The 18,942-nt window shown below is 37.5% G+C and overlaps 1 protein-coding gene across 8 annotated transcripts in view; it reads left to right on the top strand.

The window, feature by feature from the left end:
• INPP4B (inositol polyphosphate-4-phosphatase type II B) overlaps nt 1-18,942 on the top strand; it is a 166,376-nt gene that overhangs the window by 119,222 nt on the left and 28,212 nt on the right. For all 8 annotated transcript variants that reach the window (XM_077814444.1, XM_077814449.1, XM_077814450.1 and 5 more), the window contains 2 exons: nt 3,823-3,935; nt 12,817-12,971. In XM_077814444.1, coding sequence (XP_077670570.1) covers nt 3,823-3,935; nt 12,817-12,971 — 268 coding nt within the window. The remainder of the gene's footprint in view (nt 1-3,822; nt 3,936-12,816; nt 12,972-18,942) is intronic.

Raw genomic sequence — 18,942 nt, 5'->3', positions numbered from 1 at the left:
CACCGTCAACAACTTTTTCCTCCTTTACCCATGTCAACAATCCCCCCAAATCTACTTCTGCTGCATCTGTTTTTTTATAAAATGCTACTGTGATCTGTTTCATTCTGGGATTCATTCTGGTTATAATTTGTAACTGTTCTCCCATATGTCTTCCTCCTTTCATCTCATTTTTACTGTTGCTGCTGTCTTTTCAGTCTCCTTGATCTTATTGTAGTCATTCACACTGTGCCACTCCATCTTCCTGGACTACCTCCAAATCTATGCAGGCATCCCTGGTTCCCTTCAAGAACTATGCTTATCTAGCCTCACTGCACATTTCTGCTGATGTACTTGTACTTGTCTTATTGCAGTTTCTCCATTTCTGGCGAGCCAAGAGCCCTTGTTCTATGGAGATTCAAAGTGTTTTGTTCTTGTTCTTGTTCTTCTGGTCTTTTGTATTTACCTTCTTCCCTTTGTTATTTTCTCTCCACCTTTTAACTATGTTTACCATAATGCTGTTACTCAACTGTATATATATCATTCAACATCTTTAATAGTTCATCTCCATTCACCCTCTCTGCTCTCTTGACTTGAGGCTTGTCTATGCAGGGAAGTTAGTGCTCAGCAAGATAAGGTCTGAATTTACAGCACACTAGTTACACTGCAGTTACTCCCTGTATGAGCACTTTTACTGCACGCTTTGTGAGCTTTAGCTTAGTACGCTTTAAGGGGTAAGTGCTCGGCTGCACTCCAGGGATTTTGCTGTACTGTAGCAGTGTTCACATGGTGAGTTACTGCATCGCAAGCTGGTGCACTGTAGATTCACATCCTGGCTTGCTGTGATGCAATTCACCATGAAGATAAGCCCAAAGTAAATTTTCAGCTTCATTTCAACTGCCTTCAGTTAAATGTTTTACAGACAGACATCCCTCTCTTGACTAAGTGGAGCTTACCATTGACCATTATCTATTCTTCTACACATCATTCATGTGTAGATCTGCCCATCTCCACCTCTGCAAAATTGCCCAGGTATGCCATTGATTTGAGTCCCAGTCTGTTATACTACTAATTCTCCTCTTGTCTTCACTATTGGATTTCCCGGTGGCCTCTCCAAATCCCAGCTCTTCAGATTCCACCATTTTAAACATGTTGTACAAAGATCCACATTACATGGTCACAGCCTGGCCCAGTCCTGCTCTCTGAAGAGATAGCACTCTGCTGTGAGAGGATCTGAGTGCTGAATCCCACCTGCTGCTAATCATCATGGGGCTGAGTTGTGACTGATCACTGTTCCTACCACTGGGTCACTCAGGCGCACTCTCCAGGGTCTTTTCCCAGATTTCTGTGAAGAGAGAGCCCATTCAAAGGCAGAGTCCCTGCTGGCAGGAACCTATTGTTCAAGCAGGTGAGATCCATTCTGTACTGATTGTCCCTTGATTTATCAGACCTTTCCAAGCTGAGTTTTCTTCCTGTGTGCCAAGTCCCTGCTACAAAGTGGATAGTCTAATTTACAATGACAGTTGCAACATTCTTAAAACCAAATGGAATTCGTAACTGTAGATAGACATTTTTACCAAGCTGACGGCCCTTTCATTTCTGGATTCCTTTCAAACTTCTTTTTAAAACTTCTTTTCTATGCAGCTACTGTAGCACACATTATTAGTCTCTCTCTTGTCCCCACTCTCTCTGCTCATCTGGCCTCCTCTGTGTGCCTCTCTACTTTCTCACCACCTTTGGTTAGCAAACTTATTCCTCCGTAGTTTTTGCCATCTGGTGCCACCATTCTGTACCTCTTTGCTTCATTGACTTTCCATCTTCTTTCAAACCACAGATGAAAACAGTTTTCACTTGCCCATTCATCTTCATTTCTCATTCCCTTTGACTCTCTGCTCCTATTAAACCATACATAATAGTGAAGTGTTTTGGGATAATTTCCTACTGAAAATGCATACAAATAAAGTTCTATATAATCCTCCCGATTCATCCAAAATACAGTACCACTTTTACAGTATCCCAGAAGAGCTGAACGTATGAAGGATATGAAAATGTAGCATGCTTATTGAAAAGTAAATTTAATAAAACATACACAAAGGTAACAATATATGGTAAGAATGATTGTTTAGGACTCACCCTAAGAGGCTACTAGCATAAATGTAGATTAATCCATGCCTCTGTTGTTTTAAATTGCCATTTTGATATTTGGGCAACAGCCACACCCATGTCAGGAAGCTGGGGATGATCTTCTCCAGCCTGAGAAGAGAGCTGCATGCAAAGCACTCTGGAACCACATGAAAATCAAGAACCTCTGCTTTGGTGCCATATCACATCTGCAGAGCATGCATTCTCCAAAGTACAACCCCTTTGATAGGATACAGTAATTGTAGGACATATTTCTTTATAATCCACAAAAATAATTTGACAGTTTAATACTGTTATATGATTGAAGGATTTGAACAGTCTTTCACATCCAGCCAAGGCATGAGTTATTTTAGCAATACAGTTCTTTAAAAGAATATTTACCCATGGTAAAATGCGTGTCTGCCCCACATTAAGGATTTGCTAGGATGTATTGGGGAAAGACCATATTATGATGCACTTATATATTTTCTTAATGATAGTATGATAAAGCTTCAAAATATCTAGAAACTCCTTTCTGCATATTCACTGTATGTATGCTGTGTGTTTTTTAAAAAGTAGACACAATGTGCAGATAAGATAATATATATTTATATAGGCAGGTAAGAAAATCTTCAATAACACAATTACAAAAATGAATTACAAAGCCAGTTTTTAAAGTGTTCTGTATTATTTCTTCTGTGTTCTTTTTGCAGGGCAATATTGCATGTGGGTCAGGCAATTCAGAGAGCTTTTTAACATATTCTTTTTGTGTATTTTTAAAATTACTTCTCAACTACATATCATGAGTGAGAAACTATCACCTTCATTCGAGATAGAAAATAAAAGTTTGTAAATCAAACAGTTGTCATTCTGCCTGTGATCAGGTTAGGGGAATGGCTATCTGATCTGCATTGTAATATTCTTTTTAGTTTTGACTGTCTGATTTGGAAATAAATCTTGGATCTCTCTATTTCAGAAGGATTTGGTTTTAGTAGTGGGAGGATCCCCCTGCCTGGTTTTACTGAGGCAAAATTACTCAGTTTGTCAACTTGAAGGAAAGAAAGGCACCCAGATAGAATTGTTTTCATACCACTTCCTATGGGTCTAAGATATTGTTATGTTTTTTTAAATGTTAACAGTTGATAAATCACTTTTAGTTCACATCTGTAAGAGGAAGTAATCCAGAAAAACTGACAGAACTTGTGTCTAATAATTTTCAGTACTAATTTGGAAAGAGGTAACATCAAAAAAGTAATGTGCTATGTCTGTGCCCTTGAAGCCCTAGAATAAATTAAAGTGCCAAGTCCTGGATTGCTTAGTGACTTGTATTTCCCATTGACTTGTCTTCAGTGGGAAATCTGAATGCGCAAGGAATACACAACCAGACCCTCTCAGACAGTTCTCCATTCACTTCCAGAGCCTTTCTGTGTTCTATTTTAAACTGACAACTAGAATCTGGAACTAGGCCAAATCCTGCAAGGTGCTGAGTTGTTGATAAGATGGAAGTTGAGGACTTTCAGCAGCTCTCAGAATATGACCTATATAAAGTAAAGCCCTCTGTTTACAGGGAAAATATTTTTTTCTTATTCATTAAATAGTTAGTTGCTACTTTCTATCAAAATCCTCATGAATCCAAAATGAGACTCTAAATGTTGGAGCTTTTCTTTAGTGAGGAAATCTTTAAGTCAGCATAACCGTTGTCACTGACTGTTTATTTCTTTTCAGGGCTACCACATTTTCAAGAACAGAATGACCTAAAGGGATTACTAGAAAATCTCCATCAAAATATCCAGGTCAAAAAAAGAAAGAATGTAGAAATCATGTGGGTGGCTGCAACGGTAAGCTGCTTTGTTCCAATTACTTTCATATATGGTGTACTAATTTTCCATTACTTGCTGATATGAGGGCTGCAAGGGAATTTTTAAGGATGCACTCAGAAAATACAGTGATTTGGGTCATAGAAGTACCTACATATTTCTAGACCAGTGGTTTTCTATCATTTTCATCTGCTGAGCTATTGTAAAAAAGTGACCCTCTCATGGATCCATCTCCCCTCCCAATACCTGAATCCTCTGCTTCTTGATTCTTAACACTTTTCATGCTGTAGATCATCTAGATCATCACAGATTCATGGCACAGAGAACTCATGGAGGAAGGGTGAAGTTCCAGAGGACTGGAGGAGGACAATCATAGTACCTATCTTTAAAAAGGGGAACAAATTAGACCCAGGGAATTATAGATACCTGGAAAGATACTGGAACAAATTATTAAATAATCAGTTTGTAAGTCCCTGCAGGATAATAGGGTTATAAGGAATAGCCAGCATGTATTTGTCAAAAACAAACCATGCGAAATCTAATTTCCTTGTTTGACAGGGATTACTGGTCTAGTGGATAGAAGGGAAGCAGTAGACTTCATATATCTTGATTTTAGCAAGATGTTTGACAGTCTCACATGACATTCTCATAAGCAAACTAGGAAAATGTGGTCTAGATAAAATTATTATAAGGTGGGCGCAAAACTTACTCAAAAAGTAGTTATCAAAGGTTCGTTATCAAACTGGCAGGACATATCCAGTGGGGTCGCACAAGGATCTGTTATGCGTCCAGTACTATTCAATATTTTCATTAATGACTTGAATAATGGAGAGTATGCTTATAAAATTTGCAGATGACACCACGCTGGGAGGGGTTGCAAGCACTTTGGAGAACAGGATTAGAATTCAAAATGACCTTGACAAATTAGAGAATTGGTCTGAAATCAACAAGATGAAATTCAATAAAGATGAGTTCAAATGAACAATTACAAAGTAACTGGCTAGGTGGTAGTCCTTCAGAAAAGGATCTGGGGTTATAGTGAATCACAAATTGAATATGAGTCAACAATATGATGAAAAAGGCTTATCTTTCTGGGGTGTATTAACAGGAGTGTCATAGGTAAAACATGGGAGGCAATTGTCATGCTCTCCTCAGCACTGATGTGGACTCAGATTGACTACTGGGAGAATAAAACATGATAAAATGTTTAGAAAACCTCACCTTTGAGGAAAGGTTAAAAAAGCTGGATTTGTTTAGTCTTGAGAAAAGAAGATGGAGGGGGGACCTGATAAGTCTTCAGATATATTAAGGGCTGTTATAAAGAGGAAGGTGATCAATTTTTCTCCATGTTCACTGAAGGTAGGACAAGAAGTAATGGGCTTAATCTGCAGCAAGGGATATTTAGGTTAGATAGTAGGAAAAAATTTTGAACTATAAGTGTGGTTAAATTCTGGAGTAAGCTTCTAATGGAAGTTGTAGAATCCCCATTATTGGAGGTTTTTAAGAACAGATTGGACGAACACCTGTCAGGAATGGTGTAGGTTTACTTGGACCTATCTCAGCACAGGGTCCTGGACTTGATGATCTTTCGAGGTCCCTTCCAGCTCTATATTATTATGATTGTATCATCATTAGTAAGGGCTCCTCCACAGGTCACGGTTCAAAAAAAAAGTGGTCTAAGTTCAACCTCCCGCACTGCAAGAGAGCTATCAGAGTTCCCTGCAGCTTTCCATGTAGAAGTAGTATACATCTGAGACAGCTACTTCTGGTGAAACTTACAAAGAACAGTTCATGGGACTTAATAAGACACCATAGGCTATGTACTTGTAGGCACCAATCCTACACTTGGCTCTGCCTGAGCAGATTACTGAACCTGTGCAGAGCCCTGTTGAAATCAGTAAAGCACGTAAACACAGGGGCCCGTCCATGTGCTATTTATTACAGTATTAGGGCCCTGGCTACTAATACATGCCCGTAGGGATGTTAAATCATGTAAGATATTCCCTTCAGTATCCAGTTACTGTTTTTACAGTGAATCTTTTTTCTACATTTAAAATGAATCTATTATTGTCGCATACCAAACTGCAATTATTCATAAGTATCTTACTTTTCTTCTTCAGTCTAACAAGCCTCGGGGCCTGTTGCAAAACATAATTACTTGGTTTAGCTCTAGTTGGATATTTCTGTACACAAACTCTATTGTTCATAGTTTTATATAATGAAGGCACTTTAATTTGTAAATGAATATCTAGCTGCTACTGCTATAGGCACTCTACAGATCACCTTTACGTAAATTACACATATGTCATTCCCCTAGCTTCTGTCACCATGGCAGTTGGGCATTCCAACTGCAGTGATTAAAACACCAATCAACTAGATATGTTTCAGAGTAGCAGCCGTGTTAGTCTGTATCCGCGAAAAGAAAAGGAGGACTTGTGGCATCTTAGAGACTAACCAATTTATTTGAGCATAAGTTTTCGTGAGCTACAGCTCACTTCATCGGATGCACACAGTGGAAAATACAGTGGGGATATTTTATATACACAGAGAACATGAAACAATGGTAGAACATGAAACAACTAGATATGGTATTTGAAGAAATACAAACTAAGGAAATACAAAGCATAAAAGTAATTCAAACAAAACAAAACCCTCTAATGATTAAAAAAAATTCATAAATAAATAAAACACCCATATTTTTTGAAGAGCTCTTGCAGCAAGGACATGAAATTTGGAAGGGAGATTGTCCTGAGGTCAGACTAGGTCCTGGAGTCCTTTGCTACTGAAAATCTGTTCAGATTTCAAAGAGTTACAAGCTATCTGAAATCACTATTTGCAGTCCGCGTTATGCTCCATAGGGTTTGATACAGGCTTGGTGCTTTAAAAAAAAAAAAGCAAACATTCTGTCTGCACTGAGCCTGCTCCTCAACCTTGCTGAGCCTCCTCAGACTTCCTTGGTACTGAATATACTCCCTGCCTCATGCTGAAATAACCAAATACTGGTGTGATGTCTCCAATTTTCTTCCTTCCAGGTGATATCCCCGCCAAACTTTGCCCAGTGTTTGGGGAATTAAATCAGGGAGAAGCCTTTGCTTACTCTAAAGATACCTTCTTATTGCTGCTCCCCTCTGTTTAATACCCAATGGTCCAAACTATTTCCTCTCTATTCTAGCTGTTACTGGTGTCAGGTCTCTTACGTTGCTATCAGTAGAGCCTGCGGAGGGAAGAGATTCTGCTCCATCTCCCCTGTGCCTGGACTGAAGGGCTTCTACATAGTAAATTCCTGAATAGCAATCTGTATACAAGAGAGAGGGGCCTCATAAAGCAGGGATCTCAGAAAGATCCTCCTTGAAAAAACAGGCCTAAGGGATTAAAAGTCCACAGTGTTCTCTCTACCTTCAATTGCCTGTTGGGGAGAGGGTGGAGGGTTTTAAAAGGCCCCCTCTTTCCCAAATGATAGCTCACTTTTATAGCTGTCAGCCAGCTATGTAGGTTGAGGGTTGCTCAATCCCCCTTCTACCTCTCCAACTCTCTCTCATTTAGGGAGAGACCACCATGTATGACTGTCAAGGAGAAGAACAGCCCTACCGCCAACATAATTTCCTGATACATAACACATCTCTGAGGGAGAGTGCATGGTTGGGTGGCCATGGAGTATATCTCCAAGGTTGCTGTCAAGAGGGTCCTCTTGCAGGCTGCAAAACACAAGTCAGGATTTGACCTCACACTGTGTAGATTTTTGAAATCAGAGGTGCTTAGTATTGGTATCCAAAGGGGTGTAATTTATAACTTGGCAATCTAAAGGTTTGAACCAAATTCTCTGCCTGTGTAAACAGGCACAGTGTCATGGATTTCAATGGAGCTATGGAAGTTTACACCAGGAGAAAATCTGGCCTTTAGCACACACAGTAGTCTAAACGCAAGCCCTTTCTGTACATTTTCAAATACACAAACTATACAGGGCAAAGCCATTTTATCTTTCATTAACAGTGGGAACAAGATTCCAATGACACACAAAGACTCTTTTTAGTAATGAAGTTGTTGCCGTTTTATATATTGCTAATGCTATTTTGTAGTAAGGTACTAAATGTAACAACATGTATTACAACGTAAATCCACTGTGTGTAAAAAGGTAAGCCCTTTTCCAATAGGAATTCTGCAATTATACAACATGACTCTCAGAAGAAGTAAAAGATAAATCAGCATGGGACTCTAAAATAATCTACCAGGAGCAGGACAGGATTTATTTTCACTTCATGTCTCCAGAGGTTTCTTTTGTCATCCATTCAGTGAATCTTTAAAATATTTTCATGGAGGAAAAAAGTGCTTTGCTGCTTTACAACCATTTAAAAGTTTGCCCTTCCCTCAAATGTATAGCCCTTATACTACCCTATTTCAAATTATCCCCCTGGAATTGACAAGTCTGGAGCTCTTGATGTTGATACCATAGTATGTTAGCATCTTTGTACTGGGAAGTCACAATTTCTTGCTGTAAAGGATTTATTAGATTATTGCAATAAATATATTATTGCTCATTATAATGGGACTACATTTAATGTACATTTAAAGTCCACATTTGCCAACTGTTACCACAGACATTTCTTATTTTAAATATTGGGGGCAGAGAGAAACTGGTTATCTCTGATACCATTGCGTGGCAAATGTTGGCAGATGTTGTGTCTCCCATGAAGCCAGACTATGCTCTATGCTCTGTGAACATAGAAATAATTACAATGGATAAGACTAGAGGTCCGTCTACTGCAGTATCCTTTTTCCAACATTGGCTAAATCCAGATGCTTCAGAGGAAAGTGCAAGAACCCCCATAATACACAATTATGAAATAACCTGCTTATAGTAGAATTTTCTTCCTAACTCCATTTAGCAATTGGTGTAGGCCCTGAAGTGTGAGAGATTTTAGCTCTTATCCTAATATAACCTTGGATATTCTCATTATACATAGAAATGTCTAATCCCTTTTAGTATCCTGTTAAGATCTTGGATTCAGTGATATCTTATGTCACTGTTTTATTTTTGAATGCAGGTTTTTTTGTACATAATTCTACAGTTGTAAGTTCAACTTTCATGATAAAGAGATTTCACTACAGTACTTGTATTAGGTGAATTGAAAAATACTATTTCTTTAGCTTTTTACAGTGCAAATATTTGTAATAAAAATAAATATAAAGTGAGAGCTGTGCACTTTGTATTCTGTGTTGTAATTGAAATCAATATATTTGAAAATGTAGAAAATCATCCAAAATATTTAAATAAATGGTATTTTTTTATTGTTTAACAGCACGATTAATTGAGATTAATTTTTGTAATCACTTGACAGCCTAATAAAAATAAATCATACAACCTAACCCACCCTCCTGCAAAAAGCAGAGGTTTTAACCCCAAAAGGGAAGAAAGCCAGAAAGCCATTATGGACTTCACTATTGATTTTAGGTGGAACATGCTCAGATACTACAGTAATGGGTGACAATATAAAACACTACAGTAAGATAAGATAGATTCTCCTTCAACTGCTGTCTAGTAGTAAATAGTTGTGTTACCCAGAGTGTGTGGATCATATCCTCTCATAGTGGCTGGTCCACTTAGCGGTTAAGAGTTGCTCACTTAGTTCAGGTGGTAGAGCTCTGTATTTGAAGGTCAAAGGTTCAAATTCTACTGATGATCCTTTGGTACTGATAATGTTGGGAGACCAGCATTTTGGGCTGTATAGGTAGGAGCATTGCTAGCAGATCGAGGGACGTGATCATTCCCCTCTATTCGGCATTGGTGAGGCTGAGGGAACTGGAATTATTTAGTCTGCAGAAGAGAAGAATAAGGGGGGGATTTGATAGCTGCTTTCAACTACCAAAGAGACTCTGCTTGTTCAGGAAAAGCCCCAGGTGGGCCAGGCTGCTTTGTTTACCTTTCGCGTCCGCAGTTTCAGCCAATCGCGGCTCCCACTGGCTGCAGTTCGCCGCTCCAGGCCAATGGGGCTGCGGGAAGTGGCACGGGCCGAGGGACGTACCGGCCGCCGCTTCCCACAGCCCCCATTGGCCTGGAGCGGCGAACCGCAGCCAGTGGGAGCTGCGATTGGCCGAACCTGCAGACACAGCAGGCAAACAAACAGGCCCGGCCCGCCAAGGGCTTTCCCTGAACAAGCGGCATCCCAAGTTTGGGAAACACTGATCTAGACTGTTCTCAGTGGTAGCAGATGACAGAATAAGGAGTAATGATCTCAAGTTGCAGTGGGGGAGGTTTAGGTTGGATATGAGGAAAAACTTTTTCACTAGGAGGGTGGTGAAGCACTGGAACAGGTTACCTAGGGAGGTGGTGGAATCTCCTTCCTTAGAGGTTTTTAAAGTCAGGCTTGACAAAGCCCTGGCTGGGATGATTTAGTTGGGGATTGGTCCTGCTTTGCAGGCGGTTGGACTAGGTGACCTCCTGAGGTCCTTTCCAACCCTGATATTCTATGATTTTCACATGATAGAATTTTCCCTCTGGTTTTCTGTTTTTAAAAATTGATTTTCTTAATGCACAAAGGGAGAAATCATCCTTAAACAGGTGTTAGAATTAGAAACCAGGATAATTTTTTGTCATGACAAGAAACATGTTCCATATTTGTCTTTTTCACATATTTTCATTGTGTACACCTTAGACAGTTTGAAGGTTGAAAACTATGAATGGCTTTGTAAGTATGGTTTCAATACAGGGTCAGAATCCTGAAAACCATTACTCATGAGTAAAAGCTGCCTTACTCTAAGCATTTGCAGGATCAAAATCCTAGGTATCAGATATCTCCTCACCATATCACTTCATTAAAATATTAAGCATTCATACAACTGAACTATAAATGAAATAGGTGGACATCACAGAGAGTGGGGAAAGACAGTAAAAGCCTTTTTTCCTTTTAACTTTTACCAATAATGGAAATCCATTTCACTACAATCACTTCCTCTTCTGAATATAAAGAAATACTATAGTGTCTCAGATTCCACAGGTTGGTAATTCGTAATATAGTCATTTAAATGACTACTATTATTCATACTTAAGAGTAAGGACAATATACATTTTGTAGGGCATGGTGGTTTTTTAGCTATTGAATATTCCTTAACCCGTTCCCTATCCCTGTTCTATTTCAAATCTCTCACCCTTCGACATCTGTTCTGTCAAATCATGGCCTCTTTTCAGTTTCATATTTTAATTTAAAAAGCTTAATCAGGATCTCGTTAATAATCCTACAGAAAATTTGTAAACAAAAACTGAGAGAGCCCAGGGCACCGATGCAAGTAATTGATAACAGAAGGGTCAGGAATACACAGTGCAGCCTGGTCAGTGTCACTTTTAGTAGCAGCACCCCTGATTGTTGGGCCACATTTAATTTCTAATTTCACTTCAAAAAATAAACCTGAGAGTATTAAATGGTGCTTCTGTGACCTCCAAGTCAGTCTGTGCTGCCCTTCGCAAAATATATTTGTATTCTAATTGTATCCTCTCAGGTCTTTCACCTGTATTTAGCCACTCTGCACAGGGATTCTTTCCCTTGTCTGATACATAAGCAGTTGTAAAACGTGGCGCAAAACTAATGGTACTATATACATTACGGTTAATAGCAATCAAACGGAAAACAAGGCTTAAAAATGAAATATACAATAAAGAAGGAATCATAAGACACTCCAAATTGTGTTTTCTGAGGCTATTAATACACACTTCAAATGGCTGAAGGCACAAAGCCAGAGGATTGTTGCATCAAATGTGCTGGAGTTATGTACTTATTATTGTAGCCTTGAATATTTCAAAAATGCTCAGTGATCTCAAACACTCACTAGCTGCAATCGCTTTCCAGCACAGTACCTGAGAGCACACCTTGCCCTGCTAAAATCTATTAGATAGCTGCCTCATTTTTCCCAAGATGGCAGATATTTATAGACCTGCTGTGCTAATGAAGGGCTTTAAGATTTGGTTTTTAAGATATGTAATTTGGATGAAATTGGCTAAAATAGAGGCTGCAACCTCTCCTGTACAGTTTACACAGACATGTCTAATAAACATGGATTCCATGGTCCCTCCTCAGGGCCCCATTGTCAATATCTGTACCAGCCTGTGAAGGTCTGGCACAAGCACCTTCCACAACATACACTGGGTGTAAAAAATCCTCTGTGGCCTTGTCTGCATTGGGAAAATACATCTTTAGACATTGTGTTCATTAACAAGTTTTAACTATCAAACACGATTTTCTTCTTAGTGTAGACAGCAACAGTCATGTTTATAAAAGCAAGTTAGTGAGTCATGGTTAACCTTAGGAAGGGCCCTAGGATTAATTGTGACCAGCTAACACATTTTTAAACATGACTTGTCCCTGCCTACACAAAGAAAAAATCATATTTAACATCATGTTAGTTAAAACATGTTTGTTAATACATTTTCTAACATGATATATCTTTCTGGACATGGCCTGTGGGTCAATTCTAACAGCCTCCTCAGTGCAACCCTACCCTGGAGGTTAAATGGTACAGAGGACCTTGCGTGTGTCCTCCAGGCCACAGTGAATTTCATTCTTAGAAATTAAGCTTGCCTGAAATACTTCTAATGTTAATTTGGTATTTGGCAATGTAGGTGAACATTAATTACAGTAGTACATGTGACATTAAAAGAAAAAATAGTTTTCTTTATTGGCTCCTTTTCCAGTTTGTCTGATGACATTGTCTAAACTACTTAGGATCACATGGCAGAAGCATAATGATTGAACTCCATTTGAATTGGGTTAGTTTTAACCAAAAAAAAAAAGAAAAGAAAGTTAAGCCTCGATGTAAATTCTCTATAACTGTAAAATATGTGAGTTCATTTTATGCTATCCTTTACAGTGGGTAGGATGCACAACAGTAATCATTTGATTTGTCTGTTTTATAGATTTGCCGCAAGCTAAATGGAATCCGTTTCACCTGTTGCAAAAGTGCCAAAGACAGGACATCCATGTCAGTGACACTGGAACAGTGCTCAATCTTGAGAGATGAACATCAACTGCACAAGGACTTCTTTATCCGGGCACTGGATTGTATGAGAAGGTATATATCTGGTTTTAGTTTTTGGTTTGTTTATTTTTCTGCTTCTTGTGTTTCAAACACACGCATGTACTATATCGCCTTAGTACTAGCCAGTGGTGAATGTGTTACAGGCCAAAACTTGCCTTATTGAGGAATAAGGACTGCAGGATTTGGATCTAGTTAATTAGCAGTTCATTTTTAATGCTTTTTCATAGGCTTTCATAAGACACACAATTTTAGCAATATGCCTGTACCTATAAAAAAGAAAAATTTATTTACTCTCTTAAAAACTTGCAAGCTGTTAAATTCTTATTAAAACATTTAAATAAAATGGAGCTGGAAAAATATTACTAAATCAGAATTAAACATTTGTTATAGTTGGTAGTTCTCATTAGCTCATGTTATCCAAGATAAAAAGAATGACCAAGGAAGTTTGGACTGATGGTTATATTTAATTAAATCATCTTTTAAAAAAAAAATTTACATTGCATTGTTAAGTATAGCTATGCAACCATTAAGACAGAAGTAATTAAGAATGTGTAATTAGGAGATGTGATAGGGTTTTGAATATCTGCATGTTAGTCACAGGAAAGAATTTTAAGTAAATAAGTTTAGATCATAAAATGAATCTGGCCCCTGCATTGTGTTATCTATTAGTCCGAGAAGAACTAATATTTCATAGTTAATTATTTTTTATGAATACTGAATAGTGTGCAAAGGATTTGTAAATACTAACATTTTGCATCTAAGCTGTTTAAAGAATATTTAACAAAAATCCCTGCAAGACCATAAATTTCAGGGCAGCCTCCTAGGAGGTAATAAATTGTATGTCCTCAACTCCAGTGCAACATATGATTAGAATTTCTTTCCTAATTTGTTTAAATTGGGTTTATACAACTTATACCTAAGTTAAATGTTTTTTTGAAGTTTTAGTTTAGTAGAATAATGATCCAAACAGATATATTTCATATCCTGATGCTAGAAATTGTGTTTATGGATTAATTTCAGAAGTAGTTAAATATAAACTTATTAAGGATATATTGCAAAAGCACTAGGAGCGCTTTTGCAATATATCCTTAATAGGGACACCTGTTATTTAAAAAGAAACAAGTTAATTGCTAGAAAGGATGATTCAGCAGAGCACTGTGAGGATTCAGAAGTATAGCCCACTTGCAAGTTGCTCATTTACTGTGATGGTGTACTAAAGTACCATTTCATATATATCATTAGCTTTCCTAAATCCGTTGACCATTGTAGTGTTTCAGCTGGTGGGTGACACTTGCATGCACTATCTTTCATACTGTCATGTTTTACCACTAACGAGCAATTCCTGAGTTTTTTACATTAAACACTCTTTCTGTTGGTATTTCAACTGTCCTGTTTTTCTTTTGTAAGCTATCAATAAATGTGAGTGTTTGAAAGCTACTATAAATGGCTGGACATAAGGATCTCAACTATATAAAATAAATTCTTATGAAGATTAAGACTCAAACAGGGAATGGAAAAATTCAGCAATTAGAAACTTTCTAAATAGGACCTTGTATATTGTACAAACTAACTTGTTAGTACAGAAGTACTGTAGGTTTCTGCAGACTAAACTCTCCTTATATTAACTAGTAGTGTCTAATGTCATTATAATTGAGCTGGAAAATTAAATGAGTAATGCATCAATAAAATGTGCAGATGGTACTAAAATTGGAGTTAGATAATAGCAGAAAATTCAAATAGACCTGGAGAACATGGAGAGTACTGGGCAATTAATAAAAATATAATATTAATATAGTAAGAGGCACAGTGTAGGCTGTGTAGGCCCCAATTCAGTGTAGGCCCCAATTCAGGAAAGCATCCCTATTCAGGAAGGGCACTTAAATACCTGCTGAACTTCAAATGCACGCTTAAAGTTCATTTTCTTAAGTGCTTCCATTGATCTGGACATTAGGGAAGAACACTACTAAACAATAATAAAAAATGGAAGCATGTGGAACAAATGGCACATCAATGCAGAAGACTATTTAGAATGATAGTGTAATGCATTGACTTAGTGTGTGTGATCATGTGTCCCTTTAGTGACTGGAACCGGGGACTATAACTGCCTACTGCTTATTGTTAGCTAATGGAGTTATTCCTTTAGCTCAGGTAATAGGTTGTGCAGTTGCATCTTTGTGCATCTAGTGCTGAATGTTCTAGCTTTGGTCATCTCAGATGATCGTGGTGTCATGCATCCACCATAGTTTCTTGCAACATTAAATATTAATTTTCAGTTTGAAATATAATAAAAAGGCAAATACCATTCCACACTGGTATATAAAAGATTTGCATGTAAAACCAAGAGCCAATACTCCCTCTCCATTCAGCGGAACCAACTGAGTTTTATTGGGTTTACATTTGTGTAAATGAGAATTGAATATGTCCCACTATTAATAGAACCTCATTTTGAAATGCTGAGGGGAATTTTGCTTTCATTTATAATGATGTAAATATAGAAAGGAGAGCAAACCCACAATTTTCCCCATGGAGGAATCTAATGGCCTTCTAACAAAAGCTCACTTATTCATTTGAGGGGACTTGGCAGCTATGCTTTTGAGGTTTGGCTAAATAAGGTTAATGGGCTTGACAGTAGTGTGACACGAATGTATTTATCCTTTCTATGTGATTAGTACTGTAAGATGTTGTTGTAAAACGTTATGCTGTGCATTTCTGAATGCTTTATTCTCTAGATGCAGAAGCTTTCAAAATGGTTTCTGCATCTGAAGATAACGTTTTGTTTTATGGGGAGAGAGAGGCACGTCGTCAGTGCATTTCTTAATTTATACAGTTTGGGCAATTTTACTCTGATGAATCCTCAGTAGATCACTTTGTTAAGCTCCATGTCATTCTGGCTTTTTTTGCGATGATTGCCATGAGACACTTGTAAAGTCTTTGAAAAGAAACAGTAGACAAGAAAAAACAGATCTTGACATAAAAACACTAACAGGCTGGATTGAACTTTGAAAGGCTACTTTTAAGAGTTAACAGTAGGAGATAAATAATGGAGTGAAAGCATTTGATTTGTAAAAGTAAATTGAGATTTGGGAACAGCCTTTATCAGAAACTCTGATTTAGAGGTACTAAAATCACAAGAAAATTTGGTGGCTTTAATGCTACCTTCTCGCATGCCTATCCTGGCATGGCTGCGATTGCTATTATAGAGAGGAGGGACATGTCCATGGCCCCATCCTTGCTTTGCTCCTTTGGAAAGTTTTATGGTAATACTAGACTCCATTAATGCTTGTGCCCACTCCATCTCCTTGCAGGGCTAAGCACAATCTAGCATCCATTAAGGGCTACTTCTCACATTTAAATTATAGTTTAGTTTTTTGTTTACGCTGTGAGACGTTATTCTGCAAATAGTTTTTATACTATGGATTAGTAAGAAAAATAAGAGACTTGAACTGATACACCAGATATTTATCACTTGTAAAACGTAGTGCTTTAAAGATTGGTTTACTGACTGTCCTTTTAATTTATGAAAGATTGACTACAGGAATTCAGACTTTTGCACTATGAATACCCAATGCAGCGTTTTGTTGTCTTGGTGTATCTCAAGCCATTAAATTGTTGCCATTGAAATGAAAATACAAATAGGAGTGTCTGTGTGTTTAATAAATACTATAGTATATGTGATATTCTACCCTTGATTTGTGCATGTGATTCCTATTGATCTTAGTGAAAGGTGTATACATACGGTGGGGCAAATACAACTAGTATATTATTCTCTGTGCATCGAGTGGTCTGATTTCACATATTACTGAAATCACACTTCTGACTTCTCAATTACCTTTTTTCAAATCGTGTGATCTGGTTTTCTTATTTCCCATTCTCCAGCGGATGGAGGTCTCCTGCCATCTTGAATTCTCTCTTTGTGGTATAGAGTTAAAGGGACAAACAATGTAACATAATTAATTGCAGGTACCTCTCATATGATTCTGTTCATTTTCCTTGGATGGAGCTGGACCCTGGAAAGCAACAGATGTTGGAAGCAGTTTTTTAGAACTGCATTTTCTTTCTGGCCTATTAAAAGTTGCTTTTCAGTGAGTTGGTCCATATACATTTTGAAAGTCTTGAATAGTAAATAACCAGAGAATCCTTTACTTTCAGAATGTCTTCAGTAAAGCTTAGAAATAAAATATAAATATGATAAATCCACTCACTTCAGTAAAGCCTTGGGGCTGTCAATCCCATCATCATTCTTAACAGGCAGCAGTACCTGTCATATGTTTGAACCAGTGAACACATTTGATTCAATGAAGGACTTGTTTTCACTTGACACACCAACTGAGGATATTTCAGATAAATTGTCTATCTTCAAAAAGCTGATTGAAACACACAGTGAATGGTCTGAGTAGCAAGGTATGGGTGTTTTATGGCCCAGTTGTGAAGCAAATGGCCCTTTTCAGAGAGCTCTTGAAGAGCATCATTGCACAGAGATCACTGGCAAAATAAATTCATTAAAAATGTTTGAGTTCTGGGATAAGACTCCTTATGTTTTGTAGAGGAAAAGACAGTTGCAATATCTCTTTCCTATAACCTCAATACAGCGATGGGTTAAAGCAGGATCCATAGGTCCAGACTGAGGGGGACCCTGGACCTACAAAGGTAGCCCATGACCGGACAGCATTGTGATTGCCATGTAGACTCAGAAGCAGAAGCAAATATTGACAGGAAAGAGGTACTGATCACAGAACTAAAATTCAGTGGTAGCTTACATACAAGTGATTATGACTTGATCACATCTATAATGTGAAAACAAATTAAGTCCAGATCAGTTTTATATGTGTGTGTGTATGTGTGTATATATATATATATAGGTAGGTAGGTGTGTATATATATATATATATATATATATAGTTGGTGCTTTAAAAGAGCCCGTTTCACAAAGCAGAAAACAATTGAGCCAGAAGAACTGGGAGGAAGAATTTAATAGAAAAGCATGAAAGATCATTGGGAATTGTTTAGCAAAACTGTATTCAATTTCCAAAAAGTCACAGTTCCACAATTGTGGAAGAAGGCTGTATTGGTTAGAAAACTGACCTGGTTTAGAGGGGAAGTAAAGGCAGCTATAAAATTATACATATTTCCCTTTTTCATCCCGTTACTTTCCTTTACTATCAGCTTTCCCTTTCTTCTGTTCTATATATAACATTTAAAAAATCAGAAGTTAGGAATTGTAGAAAATTGTTAAAGAAAGCACAGAGACACATAGAGAAATCTATGGCCAGCAGAGCTAATAAGGAGTTTAGGTATGTTAGGAAGAAAAAGAATCTTAACGTTGATATTACTCCATCACTAGATGAATGGTAAAATTATCAATAATAAGTAAGAAGAAGCAAAAGTATTCAATACATATTTCTGTTCTGAATGGGCGGGGGAGAACAGATATAGTCATATCATATGATGAAGGTCATATTTTCCATTTCACTAGTACATCAGACGGAAGTTAAATAGGAGCTAATAAAGTTACACATTTTTAGTCAGTAAGTCCATATTTTTTGCACCCAAGTTTTAAAAGAGTTGGCTAAAGAGCTTGCTGGACCATTACTGTTGATTTCCTATAAGTCTTGGAACACTGGGGAAGTTCCAGGAGACTGGAAGAAAGCTAATATTGTATGAATATATAGAAAGGGTAAACAGGGTGACCTTGATAATTATAGGCCTGTCAGTCTGACATCAATCCCAGGGAATATAATGGAGCAGCTGATATGGAACTTTATTAATAAAGAATTGAATGAGGGTAATATAATTAATGCCAATCAACATGGATGTATGAAAAATAGATCCTGTCAAACTAACTTGATATCTAGTTTTGATGAGATTAGTAGTTTGGTTGTTAAAGGTAATAATGTTGATGGCATACACTTCAACTTCTGTAAGATATTTGATTTCATATAACACAACATTTTGATTAAAAAATGAAAAGGATATAAATTAACCTTGCGTGCATTAAATGGATTAA

This window comes from Eretmochelys imbricata, chromosome 4 (assembly GCF_965152235.1).
Source record: "Eretmochelys imbricata isolate rEreImb1 chromosome 4, rEreImb1.hap1, whole genome shotgun sequence".
NCBI lineage: Eukaryota > Metazoa > Chordata > Testudines > Cheloniidae > Eretmochelys > Eretmochelys imbricata.
Note: the sequence above shows the minus strand (reverse complement) of the source record. Positions and strands in the feature narration are given on the sequence as shown.